The sequence below is a fragment of the Trichosurus vulpecula genome, chromosome 6 (assembly GCF_011100635.1).
Source record: "Trichosurus vulpecula isolate mTriVul1 chromosome 6, mTriVul1.pri, whole genome shotgun sequence".
Classification (NCBI taxonomy): domain Eukaryota; kingdom Metazoa; phylum Chordata; class Mammalia; order Diprotodontia; family Phalangeridae; genus Trichosurus; species Trichosurus vulpecula.
The window spans coordinates 217,739,084-217,766,749 of record NC_050578.1 but is presented as its reverse complement, the minus strand read 5'-3'; the positions used below and the strand labels follow the sequence as shown (position 1 = coordinate 217,766,749).

The 27,666-nt window shown below is 44.7% G+C and overlaps 1 protein-coding gene and 1 long non-coding RNA gene across 2 annotated transcripts; one reads left to right on the top strand and one right to left on the bottom strand.

The window, feature by feature from the left end:
* Positions 1-1,284: 1,284 nt before the first annotated feature.
* Positions 1,285-5,177, bottom strand: LOC118853801. Its single transcript, XR_005010689.1, has 4 exons — positions 5,073-5,177; positions 4,780-4,834; positions 1,997-2,095; positions 1,285-1,374 (listed from the first exon to the last, which is right to left on the bottom strand). It is a non-coding gene; the product is annotated as an uncharacterized LOC118853801 (long non-coding RNA).
* A 117-nt stretch (positions 5,178-5,294) lies between these two features.
* MYL5 (myosin light chain 5) lies at positions 5,295-27,345 on the top strand. Its single transcript, XM_036765092.1, has 8 exons — positions 5,295-5,387; positions 9,813-9,914; positions 13,117-13,224; positions 13,658-13,733; positions 16,401-16,505; positions 17,699-17,777; positions 18,320-18,368; positions 27,244-27,345. Exons 1-8 carry the CDS (start codon positions 5,295-5,297, stop codon positions 27,343-27,345), a joined length of 714 nt encoding a protein of 237 aa, XP_036620987.1.
* Positions 27,346-27,666: the final 321 nt, after the last annotated feature.

Genomic DNA, 27,666 nt, shown 5'->3' with positions numbered 1-27,666 from the left:
CATAGCTTAGATGTGTAGTCTTAAAAAAAAAAATGGGAGAGGTGAGTCAGAAAAGTCGTGTCCTCCCACCCCAACACACAGTGGTCTCCCCCTGATACAATCCGGTGAGTTCAGTAAGCACCTTGTTCCTCACTAATAAATAAGCAGATGGAGGCTTAGAAAGGTAAGGGTGCCAGTTTGTGAAAGGGTATTAATTTCCTCTTAGCAACCAAGGGTTTAGTTTGTGCCACCAAGTTTTCCTTCTCATGGTGGGTGAACACCATGATCATGGTTTGTTTAACTACAGCTTTCAGGAATTTATATAAACATGTTTGTAACCTACTTGTTTAGCATGTTTAAAAGGCAAGTTATGAACAATTTTGTAAGAGATCTTGGGTCAAAGATGAGAAGCTGCTGGGCTGAGTTAAGAGGGCCCTGCCCTGGGACTGTGGAGCCCAGAGCTCTACCATAGCTCTGTGACTTCAGGTTAACAACCTCTTTGGCCTGTTTTCTCATCTGTAAACTGGGAATCTTTCTTGTATTACCTACCTCACAGGGTTGTTGTGAGGCTCCAATGAGAAGTCGTTGAAAGCACTTTGTAACCATAAAGCAGTATCAAAAGTGAGCAACTATTCCAATAAACAGGCACTTTGCAGAGAAGAGCCATCAGTGGGGTCCCAGGTTGGTCTGGAGAAGGGACACAAGACAAATTCTAGAGGTGTGAAGTAAGGTCAGACAGGTCAATGCAGAAGTAAAAAACTAGGAACACCTCAGAAGGTTGTGATGGGCCAGCAAAGGAGCCCATGTGCTTCCTCACAGATAATGAGGGCTTGGAGAAAGCACTGCCAAAAATCTGCCAACAGAATAGCATTAGATATCACCCAAGAAGTGAAAATGATGTGTGAGGCAGAAATGGTCCAAAGGACCATGATGTGATTCGGGGAGCTGCTACATTCTATCCTAAAGAAGGCTCGACAGCAGGGCTTACAATGGAAAGTAACAGAATGGGGACCAAACAGGGAATTCTACATGACCAGGGATCATAGACTGAGTATATACAGGTTCAAAGGTTCATGGATAACAAGATTCCTAACTGGTACTGTGAGGAGAAAGTGGAGACTGGCTGGCCTCTGGGGTGACATCCAGGTAACTTCACCTTCCTCCTCCACCCTCCTTCACGCCCTGGCCCCCTCCTCAGACAGAACACTGGGCGGTAGGGACACAGGAGTTGGGGACAGAGAGGGGCAGGAGTCTTATGTTGTTAAATTCATCTATAATTGGAGATAGCAAGAAAGAGCCACAACATCGAATACATCACAGAAAGATTTATTAGACCACAACTCTTGCAGAAGAAAACACAGCAAATCTTTTATTTCAATATGGTGTCACCTCGGGCTAGAATGGGGGGGAAAAAGAACAAATTATTATCTTATAAAAACATAACCACACCAATAATGTAATATTAAAAAAAAAAACCCTTCATATATCAGGCTGCCTATTCTCCACTTAGTTTTAAATCAAATTCAGGGAACAAGGCTCATCTATTTTCTGTCAACTTCCCTCTTTAGAAAGCATTTCCAAGTATTCTGATTTCACTTAGAAGAGTAAGGATGGTAGAAAATACCACAATTCCTTGACACCTGTTGCCAAGCTCCTCTAGTGAAACCTTTTAAGAATTCATTAATTTAATACTATCCTTTGAACTAAAAGGGAAAATTAGGATCATTACATGCAAGCCCTAAGCAAAAAGAGCAGTCAATGAGTCTCCAGGGAACAAAGCCCTCACCAAGGCCCTAAGTGGCAAATAGCTACAGACCCTTGAGGGGAAGGGACAGTCCCTTTCCTCATGTTTGCACGGGACAAACAGTCACTGTGACCACCACAGCCTGCTCCCTATGAAGAAAGCTCCAGCCCTACCCTGCCTCCTTCCAGCCCCCCCCAACCTGTCCATTCTCCTTATACAAGGGTAGGTAGGGAATTCTCTCCAGTTACAAAATCATGGTAGTTGCTTTAGCACCTTCTTCCAATCTCTGCTGAGCCTTCTTCAATTCTTCTTCTTTCTTTTTTTGCTCTGCCGCTAGCTTCCGTTCTTTTTCTGCCCGTGGCTTTAGATAAGCTGTTTTAAGGAAAAAAACTCCCTCAGCCAATTTGTTTGAGACAGAATGTTATACTGCCCTCACAGGCCAAACTCAGGCTCTGCTGCTAGGCTCAGGAGTTGGTGCTGTACTCAAAGACAGGAAAGCCCGAATTCAAATCCTCTAGACACTTGCTCTGTGACCCGAAGTCTGTTAACCTCTCACATGCCATCTGTAATGTTAGGATAACAATAGCACCTGCCTTCATAGGGTGGCTGACACACAAACAAGGTAATACATGCAAAGGTTTTGTAAACCTTAAAGTGATAAATAAATGCTAGCCATTATCTTTACTACTCTTACTTATTTCCTGTGTGACATGGCTAAGTCACAGCTTCTCAGCCTTCCTTCAAGCAGAATATGAGGACTGTGCTAGATGGCTTCTAGGACCATTTCTGACATCTAAGTACTTGGATTCTATTCAGAATAATGTCTAGGTATTAGTCTTAACCAACCCATAAATACCTAATTTTTAAACTAATGAGAAGCATTCATCTTTCACTCTTTTCTCCAGAGGGGAAAAAAATCAACACACATCAGTCAGCTCTTTAAAATTTATCCCCTACAGGGATACAAGCATGGAAGAGCAGGAGCCCAGTCAAGAGCCTTCCCACTGACCCTCTGTCCTTGGCTTCTCTTCAGCAGAAGGGCAGCTGATCAGAGTAGGGACAAAATCATTTTACTGGCAAAAGTCACAGATATCTGTGGAGAACATAAAGGGGAACGCACTAATCCCATTTCCATAGGGGCCTGTCAATGACACCACCATGCCACACATCCAGAAACAAACACTCACTAGCTCAGACATCATTGTTTTGGGGGTCCATTAGCCAGAGCCTGGCTCTGATGGCAACACTTTTAGGTAAGGCTCCTCTGACTCTGGTTGCTGCACATTTACACATAAACCAAAGTCACGAACTCACGAAGGAATAAACCTCACTTGCATGTCAAATTTGTAACTGGTGTGTATGACAGAGCTAGTTCTCTGCAGACTGGCTTTGAAACTTCTAAATGGGCCTTATTTCTCAAAATCTATACAATTAGAAAACACAGATTCTCTCCAATATCATGGTTCTACTGGCCGAACTCCAGGGAACAAAGGCATAGAATACCTTGTAAGACCCCAAGAAGCTCACCCTCCTGAGCCTTTGAAGAGTTACTGGATAGGCTGCAGATGGTGGAACAGAAGGGGGGAAAACAAGCATATGTACATATACACAGTATACATATGCATGTGTACATATTTGTACACACAGCTTTCTTTCATGTGCATGTGTATACATATGTATAATACAGTCCTAGAGACTACATATGGATGAAATCGAGCCAAGACTATGGGCACCTCCTGCAGATTACCTGCTTTGGTACCCTCTACCTCGAGGCTAGCCTCTCACCTTATCTTATTCTTAAGGACAAATACTAGGGATCACTCACTTTGCAAATTTTCAAATCTGTGAATGATTTTAATTGTGTAGGAAAAATATTATTCAAGGAAAGAATTAAGAGTCCGAGGACCTGGGTTCCAACTGTGACTCTCCTATTTTGGGCAAGAGACATTACGTTTTGGAGCCTTTATTTCCCCAACCTTAAAGAAAAAATGAGTCGGGTGATGGCTTGCTCTGACTCTAGATTCTCTAATCATATAATCCTAATTATGCAAAAAGTGAAAATGGAAATGTCTGCTCAAAAGGACCTATTATGCTCTGTACCTTCCCCACAAATTTTTTGACACTGAAAAAAAAGCACCGAGTTAAGACCTGACCTATTAATCCCCCTACCCACCGGATAAATGAGATCGGGGTAAAGGATGGAGGAGAGGCACAGCTTGGTGAAAAACCATTTCAGCAGAGATTGCAATGGTTCGTAAGCAGCTGTAGTCAAACATAGGGACTTCTATACCCAGACATAGGTTTCTCCTTGTCCGCTGGAAATCTGAACATCTCCTACTTGAGATTCTACCCTGGGCATTAAAGCCAGCCTGAGGGTGGCCGGTGGCCGTCCTAGGAGAGGCTGTCTACAATAACCACAAACCGCCTTCCCACCTGCCTAAGGCCTTTCGGTTTCCAAAGTGGATTTCCCATCCAGGCGAGTGCTATCAGACAAGGCTAAAAAGGAAAGGTGGCCTCTGCTCGGGTACTAGGGAGCCATTGAAGATCAGGGATGTAACCAGTTCTATGAACGAAGATATCAGGGGCAGGGTCTTTTGCTCTCGTTTTTAAGATTAAGAAAACTGACGCCTGGAGAAAGAAGTTAGTTCTGCGGAGTGGTGGTGTAGGCACAGGACCTGGGTTCAAATCCCGCCTCAGCCATTGACTTGTGTGGCCTCGGGCTGACAAACTCCTTTTCCCCTTCTCTGGGCACCATTTCCTTCCTTCCGTAAGGAGGAAAGCCCAAGCTGCCGGACCCCTGCTGGCCCTAGTCCGGACCCTCCGTGCAGGCGGGCGGGCCGAGGCGGCCGGTACTATCCGGGGACCCCGGCGCGGCCCCCGGTCTCCACTGGCCCGAGGCTCGGGGTGCTAGACCTGGGGACCCAGCACGCGGGGTCAGGGGTCAGCCGCCAAGGACAATGGGGCAGGGTTTTCTGGGGAGGTACCCCGGGGTAGGGGGACACGAACCATAGGGAGGGGCAGGGATTTGGGGCGCCCTGGGGTCAGAGGTCACTCACCATAGCGCTTCGAACCGTAGACTATGCCCAAGAGCAGGGCCGAATACCGTCCCGCCTGCGAGAGACACAAGGACACAGACACGGGGGTCAGTGGGGGCAGCGCGCGTGGACAAGGGCGCGTCCTCACACACAACCCTCTCCCCCCGAGCGGGACCGGGAAGCAAGAGCAGGGTGTGTGTGCTGGGGGCGGGGGGGTAACCCTGGGCTGCGTCCGCCTTTCCCGGGCCTCCTTCTCCTCCTCCCTACCCTCCCTCCTCCCGGAGGCCTGGGGTGAAGCCAAAGTGGAGATTCACCTTGATGAGCGGAGAGACATTCACCGGCGGCACCATTTTTTTTCGCTGACCCTCGACCCGGAAGCAGAAAGAGCAGCCGCTGAGCGGAGATGGTGAAGGGCAAGGACGGAAGGGGCGTGGTTGAATAAACGAGAACGAGGACGCAGCAAGCGCGCGCGCCTGGGAAGGGGGGGCGGGGCCGGAGCGGGCGTGCGCGCCACTGGTACGAGCTTGCCCACACGCATGCGCCTCTCCGTTGTGTTCGGGACGGCTTCGAGCCTGGCGCTAGGGCGGAGCTCCTTCGGGGCGGTCCTAGGAACCCCGAGTGAAAATCGTGTATGTGACCTTTGTGTCCCAGACGTCACCCAGTCTGCTCCTCTGACGAGGCATGCCCTCTCTCCTTGTCCCACGGTTGAACTGGGATCGCTGGCGTGTACTACCCAGCACCTTCTAGATTAAAGAGATGGTCTGCGAGCATCTCGAAAGGGAAGCAGTCATCACGTGGGGCCAGCATGGGCGTCAGCTCCTTTTCTGAAGGGGCTGTTGGACGTCATAGAGTCTAGCAAAGCATTTGACAAAGTCTCTTGGTTTTTTGTTTTTGTTTTTGGTAAAGGTAGATAGATGTGAACTAGATTAGTGGTATCCAAAATGGAAGTGGGGCTGGGAAGACCTGACACCAAAAGGTACGGGTCGGGTGGCAACCCACCCTACCTGCCAAGAGTTGGTTGTGATACTTGGTTTCCACAGTTGCACCTACCTTTCTTCCCCAAACTCTCTCAACCCCGCCCCCAACCTCCTCTGTGCGAGCCCTCAACTTCCCCTCCTGAGCCTGCCCCACTTCTACACCATTACTAACAACTATCCCCCTCTCTCCACTCATTCAGGCACCACCCTGGTCAAAGCCCTCATCACTTCTTGTCTGAATTTTACTAATAGCCTCCTAATTGGCCCCCTGTCTTGAGAACTTCCCCTCTCCAATCCATCCTTCACCCAGCTGCCCAAGTGATTTTTCCTAGAGCGTGTATCTGCCCATGTCACTACCTCATCTTTCAAAAACATCTAATTTTTTTTATGTCTGATAATACAAAGTAATTATTGGTATGTGAAAATAATTTATAAATAAATATATATGTATCGGGGGTGGGCTTAAAAACCTTTTACTGATGGGTGTATGCAATCAAAAAAATCTGGTGAGTATTTGCTAGGATAATAGTAAAGGGGCAGCTAGGTGGCACAGTGGGTAGAATGATGGCCAAATCCAGCCTCAGATACTTACTAGCTGTGGGATCCCGGGCAAGTCACTTAACTCTGTTTGCCTCAATTTCTTTATCTGTAAATTGGGCTTGAGAAGGAAATGGCAAACCACTCCAATATGTTTGCCAAGAAACCCCTAAATGGGGTCATAAAGAGTTGGACAGGACTAATTGCCTAAACAACAGAAAGGCTGGGTCTGGACATAGTGAAATGACTGAACCCAAAGAGTTAATTATTAATGGTTCCTTATCAGCTTAGAAGGAAGTGTCCAGTGTAATGCCCAGGGGATCTGTGCTTGGCCTTGTTTTTTGGATGTTTTTATCAGTGACTTGGATAAAAGAATAATGGTATTTTTTTCTCACTTTTTCAGGTAACACAAAGCTGAACAAGGCAGCTAACGTGTTGGATGATAAATATACGATCCTTTGGGAAGGTCAAATTTAATAAAAATTAACATGAAGTCATTTCGTCAACGTTACAGTTGTAGGATGAGGGAGGTGTGGCTAGACAATCTACTTCAAAGAGATGAATATTTTAGTGGACTCTAAGCTCAGTCTGAGTCAACAGTGTGATATAGCAATCAATAAACTAATGTTATCCTAGATTAAATTAAGAGATCATATAGAATAAGAGAAGCAATTGTCTCACTATTCTCCCAGTCAGACCACACTTATAATATTATTTTTAGTTCCAGGCATCACATTTTAGAAAGGTCATTGACAAGCTGTAGAGTATCCAGGGGTGGGTGACCAAGAGGGTCTTATGAGGAACAATTGAAAGAACTGGGGTGATTATCCAGGAAAAAAGAAGACTTAGAGAAAAGATCTGTTAATTGTCTTCCATTATCTGAAAGATTGTCATGTGGAAGAGGAATTGGGTTTGATCTGCTTGATTGCAGAGGACAGAAACAATGAAAATGGGCAAAACGTGGAGAGAGACAAATTTCAGCTATTGTACACAGAAAAACTACACAATAGAGCTATCCACAAAAAATAAATAGGTTACCTTGAGTAAATAGTAAATTCTCCATTATTGGGGGTCTTCAAGGAGGAGTTGGAATGTGACTTAGGGATATTGTAGAGGGTTAGATGAGGTGGATTCCTTCTAAAACCCTCTTCCAGTTTAGATTTTGTGATTATTTACTTATCTTTGTATACAATCTATATAAGCACCACCCCCAGCAGAACATAAGCTCCTTGAGATCAGAATCTGTTTCATTTATCTTTGCATCTCTGGTAACCTAATATGACACCATGCACATAATTATTTGCACTTAATAAATGTTTACTATCATTTATTCCTTATCAGACTCCCCAGAGGTTTTTTTAAATTTTTTTCAATTAACATCCTACCTCCCTCTCAAAAAAAAATAAAAATAAAACCCCTGCAACAAATGTGCGTGGTCAAGCAAAACAAATTCCTGCCTTCGCCATGTCTAAAAGTATTTCTCATGATACGTGTTGAGTCCATCCCCTCTCCAGCAGAAGGTGGGTAGCAAGCTTCCTTATGGGTCCTCTGGAAGAGTGGTTGGTCAATGCATTCATTAATCAGTCTTTCAAAGGTGTTTGTCCTCACAAAATTGTTACTATTGTCTACCTTGTTCTTGTTCTGCTCCACTTCGCCCTGCATCTGTTCATACAAGTCTTTTCAGGCTTATCTGAAACCGTCCCTTTCATCACTTCGTATGGCATAAGAGTATTTCATTACATTCATATACCATAATTTGCTCAATCATTTCCAGATTGAGGGGCACCTATGTAGCTTCTAGGTCTTTGGTATAACAACGAGAACTGCTATAAATATTTTTGTACAGATATGTCCTTTTATTTTGATCTCTTTGGGGTATAGGCCTAGTAGTGAAAGGCAGCGAGGTGGCGTAATGGATGGAGCATTGGACCTGGAATCAAGAGGACCTGAATTCAAATCCAGCCTCAGATGCTGACCACCTGTGTGACTCTGGGCAAATCACTTAATCTCCCTGAGCTCTAGTTTCCTCACCTGTAAGAGGCGGGCCATAGTAACACCTATCTCCTGGGGCTGTCATGAGGATGAAATAATATTTATAAAGCACTTTGTAAACCTTAAAGTGATATATAAGTACTACCTGTTATTAGTGGTTGTATTGAAAGGTTTGCAGTTCGGTGACTTTGAGGGTGTAGTTGCAAGTCGCTTTCTGGAATGACTGGACCGATTCATGACTCTGCTGTGCATCAATGCCCCTGTTTTCCCACAACCCCTCCAACGGTTGTCATTTTCCTGTTTTTCTCATCTGATAGGTGTGAGGTAGAACCTCAACATTTTTTAATTTGCATTTCTCTAATTAATAGTGATTTGGAAAATCCTCCCTCCCCCCGCCCCCGCCAAGTTGGCAGTCAATAACATGCATTTCTTCCTTTGAGGATAGCCTGTTTGTGTCTTTTAACTCTCAGAGGGGCTGTTTCAATCTTCCTTTTATAACCTCAGTATCCTGATTCTACCTTAGAAGATAAACTCACCTTCTGCTTAACTGAGAAACATCCCATGTGAGTTCTTCCTTATCTTTTCCATACTTCAAAATCTGTCTTCACCCGTCCTTTCCTCCTTCACTTCAGACTCAAAGGAGGTGGTAGTGCCCTCCCCTCCCCTTTTTGAGATTAAGTTGCCCTAACTCACCAGGGCTAGAAGTCTGATCACTTGTGGCCCAGACCCACAACTGATTGGCACGGAAGGTTTTACATGTTCTATTTTTCTTACTTAGGCTAGTTTGACTCTCATTAAGCAGCCTGCTAACCCTGTACTCTCAGAGGATCACCATAGCTTAGAACTTTAAAACTCAATCAGTCCACCAAACTCAGCCTTCCCAGCATCGGGGGTGACAGATATCAACCACCTTGCCTGGCTTTTCCTTCCTTTTTACTATGTCTGACTACTACTCCTCAGGCCCATGATCTTATCTCTTCCTGCCTACTCAGGGACCTCTGTTCATTCCTCTCTTGCCTTTTCAAGTTCTGGAGTTGGACTACTGACATATAGTATGACAAAATCCACATTGTGAAATTAAAAGAGGTGTTTTTCATGCAGATTTACTGCCACTCCCCAGCCATACTTTAAATAAAGCAGTCAGGTCAGCAACTCCTGTATTAGAATAAGCATCTGGGAAAGGGACAGGCTTCAGATGTAAGAGAAGCCAGACTCCAGACCCCACAGGACTCTGGGGTATGGTAGGTGTAGACATATCCCTTTCTCCTGCCTGTTTCACCTGCTCCAATATTCCCAAGATGGCCAAACATGACTATGATATTCCCAAGACACTTTTACTAAAGATAAAAGAGAGTCTGGCAGGAGGAGAGGGTGGTGGGGTGGGATATCGTCACTTAACTCTATATTTTCCTCTCTCCCAAGCCTGTGGTAAGTCTTTGGAAGCTGTCTATTGGTCCCCTTCCTCCCTGCTGCTCAGTCAGCAGCCTTCCTGCCTGTATCCTGATCATCCCTCTGGACCCAGCCTCTCATCCCGGGTGCTATCTTTAGAGCTTGCTCCTCAGATTCTCCCTGAACCTGTCAGAGACATCTCCCCCAGAACTGTCATCCCTGACCCTCCAGAGCAACTTGAAGGAGACAGTTGTGCCTCCAGTGAGTCACAGTTGCTGGGGAAGGGAAGCGAGGTCTTTTGGCTTTTCTTCATCATTACGAGGGAAGAAGGTAGTGGACAGAAAGAAGGGGAAAGCACAGAGACCAAAGTCTTACATGAAATTCTTACAAACTGAATGTCCCCAAATCGGTGAGATCCCAGAGATCACTCTGTGACCTGATTCCACAGGGGATGGGGAGAGGGAGGAGACACAAGACAGTGAAATGGCCAGATGGAAGAAAACATTCTGTTCTGCCTCTTCCTTCTAACTCTAACCAGAATTTCTTAATAGGATTTTTTTAAAAGTTTCGATAACTATTTCAATAGAACTGGTTTCCTTTGTAACCCTATGTATTGAATTAATTTAAAAGCATTATTCTGAAAAGGGGCCATGGGCTATAGCAGACTGCCAAAAAGGTTCATGTCTTTAAAAAAGCCAAGAACCCCCGCTCTCAGTCTTTTGGCCCCAAACTCTTAGGCTCTCCATGATTTGCATTTTTTGTTGTTCTTCCACGTTTGGGGGAATGGGAGGAAGGGATGAGAGAGTTAACACAGATCTCAATTCTAAGAGACATCTTCTGAGTCTCTCCCGCCCTAAACAGGACACTTCGTTTATAGCCCCTTATAGGCCCGTATCTCCCTGCTCAGACAACCTTATTCCTAGATTTCCCCACCCTGAAATGCTACCCCTCTCTGCTTAAAACCCCTTCCCAAAGCTCGGGTCTTCTTGCTCTGATATTTCTTCTTCTTCTCTCTGACCTAACATACCGCGTTCAGAGTTCTCTGTAGGGCTAGGTCTCTTTGCTCAGAAACACATACTTCCAGGTTTCTCTGCCTTGACCTCATCATCTCCCTGCTCAGGATCACCTTCTTCCCCCAAAGCCTTCTCTCTGTTAAGATGCACCCTTCCCCCTAGATTTCTCAGCCCTTAGACCCTCCCCACCATCTTCCTTCTCAGAGTGCCTCCCCACAACTCCTCATGCTCAGATATGTACCCTTAACAGGTTTTCCTGCTTGGATCACACTCTCCTACCACCCCCACTAAACACACACAACAGTTGTTCAGTCCCTGGGGTCCATGGGTATCTGCAAGCCTGCCCATGTAGGGAGTGGAGCCGAAGATGAAGCCTGAGCTGTCCCGAGGGACTGCCTACCAGGAACTTAAGACCCATGGTGCCCCCTTCCCACCACAATAGAGGAGGCCTGCAGGGGGACAAGAGAGTAAGAGCAAGAGTGCTACCACAAGGAGAGTCTTGACCCAGATAAATGGTAAGTGTCACAGGGTCCCAGGGCCCCAGGATGACACTGGTGCATCCTGTAAGAGGCCCCTGGTTACCACCAATTGTGGAGTATAACTGCGCTCTCTGCTTATCCCAGTTAACTCTTCTGGAGAAGGAAAGCTTGAGAGGGCTAATACACCAGCCAGCTCTGAGTTTAGTCACTGCTGTCCCCCTAATCAGAGAAGGCACCATGGAGGATGTGACCTTAGAGATGGTCCTTAAGAGGGGCTGGGGTAGAAACTCAGTAGTTAGGCCATTCTAGTCACATCAAACATTCCAAGCAAAGTAAGGCAGTAAGGAGAATATAGGATACGGGGTGTTTTGGTTTTTGGGTTTTTCCGGGGGGAGAGGGGGTTGCCCAGTTTCACCGAGGTATAGAATTCATGAAGGCGAGTAGTATTAGACAAGGCTAAAAAAGGTGCCGTCAGATTGTGGGAGCATCCAAGGCAGAGGAGTCTGGCCTTTACTTAGGTAATAGGAAACCTCGGAAGATATCTGAACAGTGACATGACCAGCTTTATGAATAAGAAAGATTATTGTGGCTGGAGTCTGGAAGAGGAGAGAGAAAGGACAGAAAGAACCATTAAGAGTCTATTACACTGGTCCAGATAGATGTTAATGAGGGTCTATAAGAAGGGGGTGGCAGGAGAAATAGAGGGAAGGACATAGGGGCAAGATCATCAGTGGCAGGATTAGAAGGGTTTGGTAGTGGATTAAATAGGAGAAGTGAAGGAGAGGGTACAGTCAAAGATGTCCCACGCTTATAGACATGACAATGAATGAAGGCACTGCAGACTGAAACAGTGAAGTCAAAAGGAGAAGAATGTTTGGGGCCAAGATAATTAACTCAGTGCTGGTGGAACCTCTCGTTAGAGATATCCTCTGTGTGTTCAGATTTACAGGACTGGAACTCAGGATCGAGGATAAAGATTTGGCAATTATCTGATGGGATGGGGAGGAGGAGAATTAAAACTGTAGGAATGAATGAGGTCGCCAAGCGAAAGAGTGTAAATAGAGAAGATGGTCCAGGATATAACCTCAAGGAACATCAACTTTAAGGGGTCAGAAAGGAGGTGAGGAGCCACCAGAGGAGGATGAGGTCAGGAGACTAAAGAGAGTGTGGGGACTGAGCTGAAAAAGGAAAGGGAATCCAGGAAGAGACTGCAGTCCCCAGTGTGCTGCAGGGAACCTGAAGACAAAGAGGAGGACACTAAAAAAGGCCCTTCAGTTTGATAATTAGGTCATCGGTGACTTAAAGAAGGCAGTGTCACTGGGGGAGTGGAGTGGAAACTCAATTACAAGGGGCTGAGAAGAAAGCTGGGGGTCAAGTAATGGAGACATTGTCTGTAGCTAACTTTTAAAATAAGTTTAGCAATAAAGGGAGAAAATTAGTGAATTTTAGCCCTGTGTCAGGGGTTCTTCACCTTTTTTGTGTTGTGGACCCCTTGGGCTACACATGGACCCCATCTCAGAATAGTATTTTTAAAAGTCATAAAAATACATAGCTTGATTAAGGAAACTAATTATATTGTAGTACAGTTATAAAGATATTTTAAAATAGGTTCACTGACCCCCTGCAATCTATTTATGGATCCCAGTGTGGGAACAAGAAAGACTCTTTCGTGATTGGGAAGAATGCAGCCAGATGGAAAGTAACCAGTGATCAGGAAGACATTAAAGGTGTATGAGAAGGAGATGACCCTCAGAGTAAGGTCTTAAAAGAGGCTAGAGGGATTCAGGGTACAGAAAGAATAATTGGTTTGAGTTAGTGAGCCTTGGAGTACCTTGTCTTCTTGGACTGGGGGAAGGAAGGGAGAGTTAATGATGATGCTGTTCCCTGAGCCTTCTAGCCCCTGCAGGGAGGAATCCTTAATGCCCTTCAAGGACCCCTTGGCCACCTCTGAACTATTTGCTCTCATTTTAGGCCAGCAGGAAGACCAAGAAGAAGGAAGGTGGTGCTCTTCGTGCACAGAGGGCCTCATCCAATGTCTTTTCCAACTTTGAACAGACACAGATTCAGGAATTTAAAGAAGTAAGTCTCCTTCCCATTTCACCTCTACCCTCTCTTTCTTCCCCTCCCCTGACCAGCCCCAAGTGCTCCTAAGAACTTTTCCTTTCAGAGAAAGCCAAGGCATAAAACCTGTAAATCTAGGAATCCTTCTATAAAGTGGAAAAGCAGATTTCCCTTAAGTCACCATCTGTGTCAATCCTGATTTTCCTATTTGGAATTGATTTAAAGTGATACAAGCCTATAGTTTAGGGAAGGGGCTGGGGTAATACCTGGGGCTATACCGTATTCTTAATTAAAAAGAAAAACACAACCTCCTCTCTCTGAGCATAAGCATGAGGACTGAGTCAGCAAAGGGACTTCAAACAGTAGATGTCTTCCTGAGACCCAACAAGGGACTTACTCTCCCCTTCCCTTTCCACCCACCTCATCTCTGATTTGCCTGGTTTGTTTTCAGGCATTCACACTCATGGATCAGAATAGGGATGGATTTATCGACAAGGAGGACTTGAAAGACACCTATGCCTCCCTAGGTATGTATTCTCAGAAGGGAAATTCATAAGCTGCTTTTTAAAAAATTATATGAATGAATTTCAAGAATATTTTATTATTATGGTACGTAAAATTAATAATATTAATCTCTCATGTGCCCAGCATGCTACAGTTACAAAGCCCTTTTCCATCTATCATCTTAACACTCCAGTGAGGCCGGACCGAGATTTAGAGATGGAGTAGCTAAGAGTTGCAATTGGTCTTCTGAATCAAGGCCAGGGCTTTGTTTCACTGCCATACACCCCTTGCCTTTCTCTTCTTTCTGTGTTAAAATAAAATGATGGAATCCCAACATTATAGTATAAACTTACATGTTTTGGGACTAACATTTACTTTTAGGTATGGATGCTGAGGGCTGTGGGGACAGGTGAGAATTAGAAGGGGGAGGCAGGGGATAAATTCTGGCTGAGTTTAGCCAAAGCCTGCAGGTAGAGCTCACCAGGGTCCTGGGCAGAGTATGTAGTCCAAGGGAGAAAGTCAGGGCTTTGGCACAAGCTGGAAGAATGAGATTCCCAATGGGTAAGGAGCTGGCAGTGTCCCAAGAGAATGCTGCTGGGGGCAGACAGTATGAAGAGGAGAATGGCATGGAGGCTTCCTTTGATCATGTCTAATTCTAGACTCTACAGTGTAAGAAGGAGAAGGGCTGAAGAGGACAGAGCACAGTCATTGAAACAGAGCCCAAGGAGGCATTAAAGAAACAGGGAGGGAGCTTCAGGCAGGCCACTGGTCTGCCTAAGGAGGTGATAATTAAAAAATGGAGCAGGTCCAAGCTTCCCTGCTCACGGGTGTTGGGATCAAGCCTACAGAGGGCCGCCACATTTCTCACCTGGGTGTGGAAAAAAAAACCAACCAAGCATCAACAACACTGAAGGCAGCTGAACGGGGCAGACAGGAGTGGGGAGAGACTTGAGGTAATTTTCCCTGCCTCGATTCTGTCACATGACTGATGGGAGGATCCATTGATAGGATTCTGCTCTTGGAAAGGTTCAAAGCACCAAACAAGGGTGAGCTGTTATATTTATGATGATCCTCCTTCTTAATGTACCTTCATACATCAATGGGTCCATTATCTCATTGATATGAGCGTTCAGCTGGCCTAGAGCTCAATCCATTCATGTCTCCTCATTCTGTGTAATTCTTGCCCTGCCCTCTCATAAATCTGCCAGCGGATCCAGCCTCAAGGCCTTCTTTCACATCTTTTGACACTGAATACCATTAGAGCACCTAGGCTGTCCATCTGCTAGCCTTTCCTCTCCCTGGGTGACCAGTCCACTTCCATTTCTGGACATAAATGATGACATTTCTTTACATCATTTCTCCTATACAAGCCATCAGTGATAATGTGCTGCAACCCACCCCACCCCACCCCACCGTGGAGTTCTTCATCGTCCTTTGGGGCTCCCACGGTTTGGAGTCGTTCCTCAGCGTGGCTTTGGTGATTCACAACCGCTGGGATTCAGCACTGGGAGAATAGTGGTATTTAAGACAGGCTTTTGTGTCAAGGAGGCGCTCGTCACCATCTCCCAAAAGCACTCCATCCTCTTCTGTTCCGAGTATTCACTTCTGGGCTCTGCGCATTGCCCTTCTGCCCAAGATAACATACTGACGGAGCCATCATTTACTCAGATAACGGCGGCGCCTGTAATGTCAGCATGGATGACTTGGGACGGCAGACCTAGGAGGAAGTTAAATCAGAAAGGCAGGCGGTGTCACGGATAGAGCACTGGACTTAAGAGTTAGCTAACCTGGCCTCCAAGCCTATCCCTGACACTTAATAGCCAGATGCGTGACCCTGGGCAAGTCTTAATATCTCTCAGCTAAAACGAGGGGCTTAGACTGCATGGTGCCTAAGTCACATCTAAATTTACGAACTTAGATGATAAATGATTGCTCAGGGTCAGTGTCAGAAGTGGGATTTGAACCCAGGCCTACCTGGCTCCATGCCCAGCATACTATCTACTACATCATGCTGTCCTTACTAATTATTGTTATCATTATGATTAAATAGGCTGGAGGTGTGGGAGGTGAGGTTTGGCTGTTTAGGAGGATGGGAGGAGGGGATTAGACACAGCCTCAGAGGGTTCTGACGCTAGTGACATTTTCCCCCTTATAATTCATGGGCAGGAATGAAATTTATATGTCTCTATGTCTTTGCCTTCGTCCCTCTTTCTTTGCTTATCTATGTCTGTCACTCTCTTTATCCCTGGCTCTGCCCTCTCCCTCTCCCTGCCACCATCTTTTTCGTTTTCCTGGTTTCTGTCTCTTATTCCTTTTGTCCTGAACTCTCCACTCCAACCCCAAACCACCCCCATTTCACTGTCCCTCTTCCCCCTTCTCCCTCTCTGTCTCCTCCTGCCTATTTCTCTCCCTTCCTCCCTAATCCTCTTTTTCTCTCTCCCTCTTCTCCCCCATGCCTCTCTCTTCCTTCCTCTTCCCCTCCTTCTCTCTCCCTTCCTCGTTCTTCCCTTCTCCCTCACTCCTTTCCCCCTCACTTTGTCCCCCTCTCTGTCCCTTCCTCTTCCCCTCCCTCTCTTCCTCCTTTTCTCTATGCTCCCCATCCCTTTGCCCCACTTCCCACAATTTGTCACTTTGTCCCCCTATCTCAATCCTGCCTCACCCCCAACCTCCTTCCTGCCTCCCTGATACAGGCAAGATTAACGTCAAAGACGATGAGCTGGATGCTATGCTGAAGGAGGCCACAGGCCCCATCAACTTCACCATGTTCCTGAACCTGTTTGGAGAGAAGCTGAATGGTGAGTTCACCAGGCTCCGCTGAGGTAGAGGTCAAACGGCCTGCGGGCCCCAGGCATTGGCCTCCTGCTAGGCATCTCCTCCTGCCGTCCCCACCAGAAGCCAAGGGAGCTCCAGAACTTCTTCTTTTCCTGGGATAGACTTGTTCGTGTCTCATTGCCCAGATGGAATGTGGACCACGTGCCCAGTCCTTGCTTTACCTTTGCCTTCAAAAGCTCATGTCCCTTCCTCCAGGAAGCCCGTACCTGATGACCCAGCCCACTCTGATGTCTCCCTCCTAAGCTGCCACAACAATTAGCGTCAGAACCCGGCTGGCTGGTTGTGACCTCCTCTTCTCCACTGACCATGAGCTTTTCCAGGGTCTTTTCCTCCCTCGTTGCTCCAGCCCCTACTCCTGTCCCTGCTTTCTCTCCCTTTCCTCCCCCCTTGCCCCGACATTTTCTCCATGCCTCTGGTTCACAGGCCAGCACGAGCACAGGCTGCTCCTTGGTCCCCATCAAGCTCTCTGCTCCTCCTGGTTGTGCCACAACACAGTAATGAGATACAGTAGAAACAAGAATATTTCTTCAAGGTTTGCTGGGCACTCGCTTCACGACCACTCTCTGAGGCAGCAAGTACAAACATAGCTCTCCCATTTTATAGAGGAGGGAACTGAGGCCCGGAGAGATCGTGACTTTCCCAGGAGTGAGCTGAAGAGCTAGAATTTGAAACCAGGTCGCCTGATTCCAAACCCAGCACTCTTTCCACTCTAAGAAAGTGGACCCCAGGGGTCAGGAAACCAGGGTCCTCTAGTCCCAGATCTACTGCCATTCTTCTGTGTGCCCTTCAGCAAGTCGCTTCCATTTAGTTTCTTCTTCTTTAAAATGAAGGAGTTGGGAGCAGCTAGGTGACGCAGTGACTAGAGCACCGGCCCTGGATTCAGGAGGACCTGAGTTCAAATCCAGCCTCAGATGCTTGACACACTTACTAGCTGTGTGACCTTGGGCAAGTCACTTAAGCCCAATTGCCCTGCCTTCACCCCTCCAAAAAAAAAACCCAACACATAAAATGAAGGGGTTGGAGTAGATAGCATCTGGGATCTCTTTGAACTCTGGCAGTTCTTGGTCCAGGCCTGGATACTCTGGAGTGAAGCAAGGCTCAGTCAGAATCTCTCACAAGGTCCTAGCTAATTTCATCTTTCTGGTTGTTCCTGCAGGGACAGATACAGAGGAGACAATACTGAATGCCTTCAAGATGCTGGACCCAGATGCCAAAGGGAAAATCCACAAGGATTAGTAAATCTCTTTAATTTGTGTCTAGGATGTGGGGATGCACAGGGTTGGAGGGATCAGGAATATGGCAGGATGGATTAAGGGACTGGGAAAGGTTCCTGGTCACAGAAAGTGGGGAAAAAGTCAGGAATGAAGGACAGAGGAAGTAAGGGAGGGATATGGGACTTCAAGGGCCAGGTTGTCAGGAGTGAGGGGTGACCCTGCTCAGAGCCAGAGTCAGACCAGAAGGTTGAAGGGAGGTAGAGTCTCACTTCAAATGGATTCTGTGGATTCTGAATGTGTATGAATGCATGTAGTGTGTGTGTGTGTGTATAAGGATGACACAAGTAATCTGCTTACCTGCTGGAAAACATTCTTTAATACACAGTTCTGATAGAGACTTGATTTCTTAGTGGTTCCATTTCTGTAACTCATATAAGCTGCTGAAAAATTCATCCCTTGGAGGCCAAAGTTCTGGGGTTGAATCTGATTCGTCATTGGGATACTGATGTTTATCTAAAAAAAGTTGAACTAACCAGGATGCTTTTCCCTTCTACTTTTATCAGCATAAAGCGTTTGCTGATGTCCCAGGCTGACAAGATGACTGCAGAAGAGGTTTGCTTTTTTTCTATCGCTCTTCTTTCTATACTCTTTCCCTCAGTGAACATGCCTAGAGACTGTGTGTGTCACCCTTGCGTTAGAAAGTAGGGTTATGTTTTGTCTAGAAGAAGCTGAAATCCTGAGGTGCCAAGGCATATTTGAAGCAGATAGTTCTTTACTGGGGGGTTCTCCTGTCTTTAGTCTCTTCCAAGGCAGAAGCTCCTGGGGTGGTATGTTGACCTAACATAAGAGAGAAGAAGGGAAGGGTCCCAGCAAGGATCAGTTACCCAACTCTAACTCTTTAAGTGCATCTTTCCCAGGTAGACTAAAGTCCCATGGATGACTCAAGAACCTGCTTCATTTAGTGTGTTTTTTGCTACAGGGTTTGAGGGTTCTGTGTGTGATTACGCCACTACAGAGGCTTCTGGGTCACCATAATGCTCCATGAACCTTCCTGTTGGGCTTGTTACTGTAATAGTTTACTATGTCCTGAGCTGCAGTTGGGTTGTCTGTCCTGGGCACTCAGAAGCTGTCTAACTGTCCAGGAGTCCAAAGGAAGTACACAGTGTTCTCTATGATGAGATCTTGGGGCTGTCACTGATGCCTTCAAGGCATGGCTAATCCCTCCTTCCACTAGAGGGAGGCCAAGACTGGTATGTGTGTGTCTACAGAGCTAGTCATCCAAGGCTAAGTATGGGGAATGGGAGGAACATGGGAGCAGCTGATTTTCTTGTGTAAACCAAGTTTCTCCCATATGACACCAACAACCAGTTCCTCTTGAGAGCACCTGTAGCAGGGTTTTTTAACCTGGGGTCCATGAACTTCAGGGATTCCATGAACTTGTATGAGAAAAAAATTACAATTTTATTTTGACATAATTAGCTTTCTTTATAATCCTATATATTTTATGAATTTAAAAATACGATTCTGAGAAGGGGTCCATAGGGTTCACCAGACTGCCAAAGGAGTCCATGACACAAAAAGTTTAAGAAGCTCCTATCAATAGCAAGTTCATTTGTATGACTGTCACGGTCGTATGGTGGATATTTACTCTTGGGTATTGTAGGATGGAGGATAGAAGTCATGAGTGGAAAATAGTCTTGGAACTTTAACGGACTCGAGATGAGTTCACGAAGTGACATGATAGTTAAAAGATTTAATTCAACGAGGCCATAGTAATAGGGGCATAATAATCAGATTGAAAGAAGTGATACTCCCACTGTCCTCTGCCCTGGCTAGACCACATTTGGATTATTGTGTTCAATTCTGTATACCACAATTTAGGAAGGACAGTGACAAGTTCCTTCACAGAATTCCCACCAGAAATACTTGCAGTGATGTGGAAGCAACCATGGGTTCTCATAGGCACAGTTCAAGCTCACACAGGATCTACCATGCTGGGAAGGTTTCAAGTACAATCGTAGCAACAGATGTTGTTTTCCAAAGGACCAGCCTAGCTAAGTATAGAGAGGCTCATCTCTAGCAGGCTGGGGGATGAATTCTTTTACTAATACAACCCATGAAACAAAGAAAAATACAAGTTGGTCCTTCAGGTTTGTGTAGCCCTTCTACTTCTGCCATCATTGTGGCAGAATAGACCAAAAAAAGCAGTAGGTCTCCTTGCCAATTAGAGAGTCATGGAAGGAACAACATGGATTTTGAATATAAACTCACTTCTAAAACCTTATAAAGAAGGAAGGTGGAAGAGCCTTAGTCATACCTCCTCACAAAACAGCAAGAAGCCATGGAAGGAAAAACAGCTCTAGAGAAAGTTCGCAGGAAGAACCTTTTAAGCCAGATCATCCCAAGAAATTTATAAATGAAGCTAGAAGTAGGACAACAAACAAACAAAAAAATGGAAAAGATCTGCCAATATTTCTATAATGATTTTTCCCCACAAATCACAGTAGAGCCGCTGTATCTGGATTCAGAATATTTCCATTGGCATTATTCTGCAGGAGGAATTTGAAATGTTAATAAATCATATAAAGACAGGAAGAGCAACTAGAACAAACAGGTACATATGGATGAGGTCCATGCTGGAGGCCACACCATTTTGAGGGCACAAGAGAACAAGTCTCATGATAACCAATGATGGCAAAAAATACTGAAAAACTAGGGGGAAATCATGGATAGTATTACTACAGAAAATGTCAATCAAGAGAAATCAATGTCTATTGATCTATATCCCTACTTTCTCATCTCTAAAAAAAGTCTTTATGAAATATATCAGAGATATATTTGATGAAAATATGAGAAGGAAAAAGAAAGCCTTTTTTAAATGATATTCTACCGTAGACTGCATTTTGACAGTCCCAAGATTTGCTTTAAGGAGTTAAAAAGATAAGGTCCCATTGTGCTTATTGTTTCCTGACTATAAAAAAAATTGATTTGGGAAGAATAAAATGGAATTGTAAAGGCTCTCCTGCAAGCAGGTATTTTCTTTGCCTATGTGAAGGTCATACTAAAGTTCTTGGGAGAAGGAACAAAATTTTGCTTAATTATTTTCTGATTATTTGTAACAAATCAGGTATAAAAGAGGTTCAGGGGTTCACTAAAGAGGTTTGCAATTGTCATGGAAGATGTCCAAGACAGAATCCAAAGGGAAGAGGGATTCCCTCGAGATGGTGAGATTCTCTGCTGAGTCTCATTTACCGATGATCTTGTACCAATATAATCAAATCTCTGCATGAGTCAGAGATTCATAAATGAGTTTCTGAAAAGACTTCAAAAAGTTCAGTCTAACTATCCTCAGAGATAAAAGCAAGTGGATGAAGAATCCCTGTTGTTCAGATTATTAAAATTCCATAATACATGAATTATATGATTTTCCAAATATTAATACATAAGTTAAAAAGTTGATGTATAATTCATCTTTAAAGTTTCTTAAAAATTAGTTTTAGGAATTCAGGTGAATAGGTAACCCAATCAGCTGGTCCTTCACTGAGGACTTCTAGTGGATAGTGGAGAGCTGGGTCTAGTGTCAGGAAGACCTGAGTTCAAATCCAGTCTCAGACATTTAGTAGATGTGTGATCTTGGGCAAGTCACTTAACTTGTGCTTGCCCCAGTTTCCTCAGCTATAACATGGAGATAGTAACAGCATCTTCCTTCCTGAATTGTAAGAATTAAATGTTTATTAATTAATGTTAATGATTATTAATATTAATAATATGAAAATAAGTCTATATTTGTAAAGCGTTTAGCAGAGTGTCTGGCACGTAGTATGATGTGCTTATTTGCTTCCTTCAGGACACACACTTTGAACATATGCAGTGTAGATGGATAGAGGGCCTGGAGCCAGGAAGACCCAGCCTCGGACACTTAACTAGCCGTGTGACCCTGGGCAAGTCATTTAACCCCTTGTCCTCAGTTTCCTCATCAGTAAAACAGGGATCAGAATGGCATCTACTTCCCAGGGTTATTTTGAGGACCAAATGAGATGATAATTGTAAAGCGCCTTAGCACAGTACCTGGCACATAATATTACGCATTTTAGCCTGTGTGATTCTTATTGTCGATGCCCTCCCACAAATCCTTCGTAAGGAACCCGCCTGCTGCCCCCTCACTAAGCCACTGGTGACTATGGGCTCTTTTAATATCTTTAGGATGTCAGTGTAGCACACAGGTTGTGTCTTTGTTGTTTTCCTCCTTCCCCCTCCCCCGACCCCCATTCATCTGCTGTATAACCACCCTATGGGAGGTCATATGTCCTTGGGAAGGTCTTTTACACCACTTTTTGTGTACAGATTGTTGGTGGTACGCTTTAGCTGACATGCCTACCTGCAGGATTACTTGTCCTTTTGATTCTTCTGAGATCCTGGTGTTCCATAATTCACAGACATTACCAGGAAAATGCTGGTGTCATAAAATGGGGCCTTCTGGTAGCAAGCAGTTTCCCAAATGCAATTCATATGTACTCTCCTATTCAATTCTGGGCCCAATTCATTATCCATCTGTAGTGACACGGAGAGGAGGGAAGGGGAGGGGGAAGAGGAGAGGAGGGAGATTATTAAGTGATTATTAACAACTAACTAACTAACAAGTGATTATTAAGTGCCTACTATGTGCCAGAAACCATGCTGGGAGCAAAGGGCTCTAAGTTTCATGTCAGAGTTTTGTGCAATTTTAACATACACAAGGGAGGTGCCAGCTTTGAGGAATATGAAGTTGCATTTTGCTTTACTAAGTAAAATATTTTTTAAAAAAGAAAACCAGCAATTCACACAGCAGGATCTTTTATTACATATACTTCTTAATCAGTTTTGTGATTGTACAAATGGGTTCTTCATAGAAAATCATCTGAAACACAATTCTGTCTGTTGTTTTCAAGAATAGCCTTAGTACATACATAGACTCTTCTCAAAGATTTCTTAGAGATGAGAACATAGGAATATGGGTTTAAAGTTGCTACTGCTTTTTTAGTCACTTTTCCTTTTTAAGTAATATTGTCTGATTTTTCCATTCTTTTAGAATCTTCTCCCTCTCTAGAATACCTTGAAGACCAATCCCCGAGTACCTTTAAAATTCAGTTGAATTTCTTTAGGATTATTTGTCAGGCCCAGCTGATATTTTAGAATTAATTTTCTTAAGGACGAGTGGCTACCTCTTCCTAAATACACAAGTCCTGAAGGAGTAGCGTATGAGACTGGTAGAGGAAAAGCACCATTGGTACCACTGTTTACATAGGAAGATCCCCTCCAGTTCTCTCATTGGCTACAGGGACAGCCAGACAGGAGAGCAATTGATTGCAGTTCCCTGTTGTGTATTTAGAGGGGACAGCAAGCAGGCAGACAGCTGGCAGGTGGCAAAAAATGGTAGCCCGGACCCAACCTAAGTATGAGCTCCCTACTTCAGGGTGGGAGGATCAGGACCTGTATGTCTCTATGTTTTGGCAGTAAGAGAAGGGGCTGCTGAGTCACGGTGGTAGTAGCATTTGCTTTTGAGTCTCCTTTTCCAGCGTCGACATGATCACGTATACATGCCTATAAGTCTCACTTAGAGCTGTACATTTGTTGCTAGTTCCTTCCATGCATCACCTACCATTACGGAGTGAGCAGCGAGAGCTGTAAAAATTAGATTCCATCTATTCCTATTGACCTGAATCTTGCCATAACTGAGTTTGTGTCTCTCTTCCTTCAGAGTTCTGACAGGCATTGGGGAGGGAGGCGGTGTTCTAAGCAATCCAAGTCCTTAGTACCAGACACACGGTAAACACTTAATAACTGCCTTTTGACTAACTGCTCTAACAAGGGGGTTTAGTCTCCCCGAACAAGGGGAGACTAGACAGCTACAGAAACACTGGCAGATTTGTTGTCCTCCTACCCATTTCATTTACGGATGTTCTCATGATGATGTGGCTTGGCTGGCTCTCATACCAAATTTTCTGCAGGGTCTTTTTCCTTCTCAACTGCTTTTCATTGTTTGTATGGCAATTCTGCTCACAATCTTTAATAATCCCCCTCTCCAGTGTTTTGAAAATTATGTATTTGAAGCTTATGCTAGGCCCTAGGCCCTGTATCTCCACTTGGCAAGAAGACTAGGGTTTTCTAGACACTTTCTGCTTCATTTTACTTTTACATTAGTTAAGCTTGTCTAAGAAAGGTCAGTATTCAGAGTCAATGTATTTGTTGGTTTGTTTTCCCACTTCCCATTTTTTAGAGTAAACAGCTTGTCTAAATAGGTCAGGTTAGGTCTGTTTTCATTATACTAAGTATCTTTTTCTCATCTTTACCCTTTTAAAAAAATTGGTCTTTTCTCTTGATCTAATCAATGATCTAAATACAATAGATAGCTTGTTCTAAAAATGTATAACACCATGATAAGAAATCTCTACAGTAAATTGCACTATGGGTGATGTTGTCTAAGGTTGAACCAGTTCAACACCTTCTGATTCTTATCTTAAAGAAAGTATTAATGATGAAATGAGGCTTCTGAATAATCGACAAGCCTTTGGTGTATTCATTTTTTGACTTTGAATCATTTTTAAAAAATATTTTTCATTATCTTCCAACTCTTCACCATTTTTCTCCCATACCTGTTTTTTTTTTTGGAGGGGGGAAGGCAGGGCAATTGGGGTTAGGTGACTTGTCCAAGGTCACACAGCTAGTGTGTCAAGTGTCTGAGGCCAGATTTGAACTCAGGTCCTCCTGACTCCAGGGCCAGTGCTCTACTCACTGCACCACCTAGCAGAGTCCCCATGCCTATTTTTGTACTGAAGTCAAGGAATATGTTGACTTGAAGAATTTTACCGAGTTCTTCATAGCATTTCTCTACTTTATCCTCTACAGTGGATTTTTGCACATAAATTCCAGTTATCTTTTTGTGGTCCATTTAATTATGATCATCATAGATAATGTGAAGCAAGATGACCAAGTGTCCTGTGAAATTGTTTTTTTGTGGCTAAGGGTACATAGTAGAACTAGACTAACTCTTATGTGCTTTTCCTAGGAGTTTCTGAGAGCCAACTTTCATTTAGCTACAACTTGTCATTGTCTTTTAGTTTCTTTTATAGCAAGACTGTCATAATAGATATGGTTCAGTTCTTCCAATTGCATATTCATTCATCATTAAAGACTTCATATTAAAATACAAAGTTAAACTATTCATAGACAAGTCCAAAAATGTTACTTTTACCATCCGATGCTTCCTTTCCCACCAATATACTGAAACAGAAACAGGAAGCTGCACAGGACTAACTGCTATTTTCTGTTTTTATCTGTTTCATGAGTTACCATGGTCAGAAAAGTTGATGACCAAGTAGGCACCCTTGGGCGATGCACCCTTACAAACTTAGCTAAGCTCCTTGGGTATCAAACACAGTCTATCTCTAGGTCTCTACTCAGACTCTTTCTAGCTTGGCCTTAGAGCCTCCCAAAGAGCTTGCATTGCCTCTGCAATACTGGGGTGACCTCTGCAAAACAACGAGGCATCAAAGGAGGACTTTAGTAGAGGATTCGTGGAAGAGTGACTAAGACTTCTATTTGGCCCTAGAGAACAGAACTAGGAGAAATGGATGGAAATTGCAGAGGTAGATTTTTGACTTGTTATAAAGAGGGACTTCCTAACAATTATGAGCTGTCCCAAAGTGGAACAAGTGACCTTAGCAGATAGAGAGTTCCCCATGTTTAAGCAGAGGCTGTGGCCATTCATCAGGATTGTGGCTGGGATTCACATAAGATTTGGACTGGATGGCCTCTGAAATTACTTCCAACACTCAAATTCTGTGTTTCGCCCTAAAATTTCAATGGCTGATTCTCCTCTGCTATGGCCTTTGCCAGCTCCCAGCAAATAGGTTTAGGGCTTGGAGATTGGTCCCTTTGCTTTGCCACTTTGGAACTTTGCCTTTTTCTTCAACTTTTCCCCTTGAACTCAAGCTTATTCTGCCCACCACTCCACCGAGTTCTTTGTGTTTCCCCATCCTCTTCTTCGATTTCCATCAAACTTAGACAAAACACACTTAACATTTTAATGTTTTATATTTAATATTAACTTAATATTTTATACAAACACATGCAACCCCATCAGCTTTCTTGGAAAACCATTCACACTTATAATAATTAAGGCCACAAAAATACAAAAACAGCATCTCTTTATTAAAAATAACTAGAATGAGTAACTGGTGTGGGTGGGGTGTGGAATCTAGAATCTAGAACTTTATTTGCTGCCATTCATTGAATGTCTGGAAAGGGGAAAAAAGATCAAACTAGGGCACGGAAATCATGTGCAGACTTGCTGGTTTCAGAGAGTGATGCTTTAGACAGTCCAGAGTGTGGGCCTGAGCCCAACCTTTCATCTCTCTGTGTGAGAAATGTTTGCTGAGTAAACCATAGTACCCAGGACCATATAAACTTGAGAGAGCAGAATTTTTAAGGATGTAAGAAGATCCTATTTCTTTGCACACAACTGAGGTAAAGATGGAGTTTAAAAAGAGCCTCTGAGGACTTGAAGAAACTAACATTTTGCTAAGGAAGGTTTAGCCCAGCCTGCCCCACGCCTGTATCTCCACTCCCCCAGGTCAGGGGCATGACTCTGCCTCTAATTCTACTGTCCTTATAAGACAAGAACCCTTCTCCCAAAAGCTCTATCTTCTCCCTTATTAATCTGTTGTGGTGTTGCCATTCCAAGGCTTGTCTAAACCCTTCCTGAACCTGCTTCTATTCGCAGCCTGTTTACTAGTTCAGAGAACAGCAATTGCTTGCCTTTTCCTAGTCCCTCGTGGGTAAACAGAGACAATCCGGCCTAATGGATGCTGACGTCAGGAAGAGTTGGGTTCAAGCCTTGCCTCTGGCATCTCCTAGCTGGGGGATCCCAGCCAAATCACTGAGCCTCTCAGCACCCCAGGCAAATCTCTAAGACCAGAAAATTCAGAGCTGCATCAGTGGAGTGAACTTCTACACTAGCAGTTCTCTATACTGATGAAATCATAGGTCTGAACCAGGAGTGAGGAACCAGCCTCGATGGCCTTGAGGTCGCTGGTTCTCCACCCCTAATCTAGACCAACAAAACAGTGAACAAAGCCTGTATCTACATACTCAGGCTGGTAATTATCAACCACCAGCATTCTCTCTTCTCCCCATCAGTCCTAGGGAGCCTACAAATGTAGTGAGTGAAACCACTTTGGAAAATGCTTCCCTTTGGTCTCCTCCATCCCAGGAGGCCGATGGAATGGAGGTGGTGCTGTCTGCCTCACCCGGTCCCTCTCCTCCATCATCCCCAGCACACCACCATAAAATACTACTGTCCCTAACATGCGAGCCTCAGGTCTGACTCGATCCTAATGTGCTGCTATCTCATCTACCTTCTGCTACCCTTCCCATGCCATCACAGGAAGCGATGTGACCCTATTCGTAAGAATGTCCTGACATGATTTTGTTTCCAACCCTCCCACAGATCGATCAGTTGTTCCAGTTTGCTTCCATTGATGCAGCTGGAAACCTGGACTATAAAACTTTGAGCTACGTCATCACCCATGGGGAGGAGAAGGAAGAATAAGAAGAACCAGGACTGGGGGGAAACGCTGTCCATTCAATAAAGGTTATTCAGCAAACACACTCCTGACCTGACTGCCCATGTCTGGCCCCAGAATAAGCCCCATCAGTTCTGAGCTAGGAGAGTCCTAGTTCTGAAATGTGTCCCATCTCCTGGCCTGCCCTGAGTGCCCCAAGCCTGGCGAGTAGGGGAGAGGGCTGCTCCTGAACTTACCCAACAGCCTTGGCCCGGGGGGGGGGGGGGGGGGGGGGGGGCGGGGGGTCAGCAGCTCTCAACATGAGCCTCGTCCTTAGGGTCATTGACTCCCACAGGAATTCTCTCCTG

Coding starts and splice junctions, on each gene's coding strand:
- MYL5 (XM_036765092.1), top strand. CDS start 5,295: ATGCGCCTCTCCGTTGTGTTCGGGACGGCTTCGAGCCTGGCGCTAGGG. Junction 9,915..13,116: donor AGGAGACAGTTGTGCCTCCA/GTGAGTCACAGT, acceptor CTCTCATTTTAG/GCCAGCAGGAAGACCAAGAA. Junction 13,734..16,400: donor AGACACCTATGCCTCCCTAG/GTATGTATTCTC, acceptor TCCCTGATACAG/GCAAGATTAACGTCAAAGAC.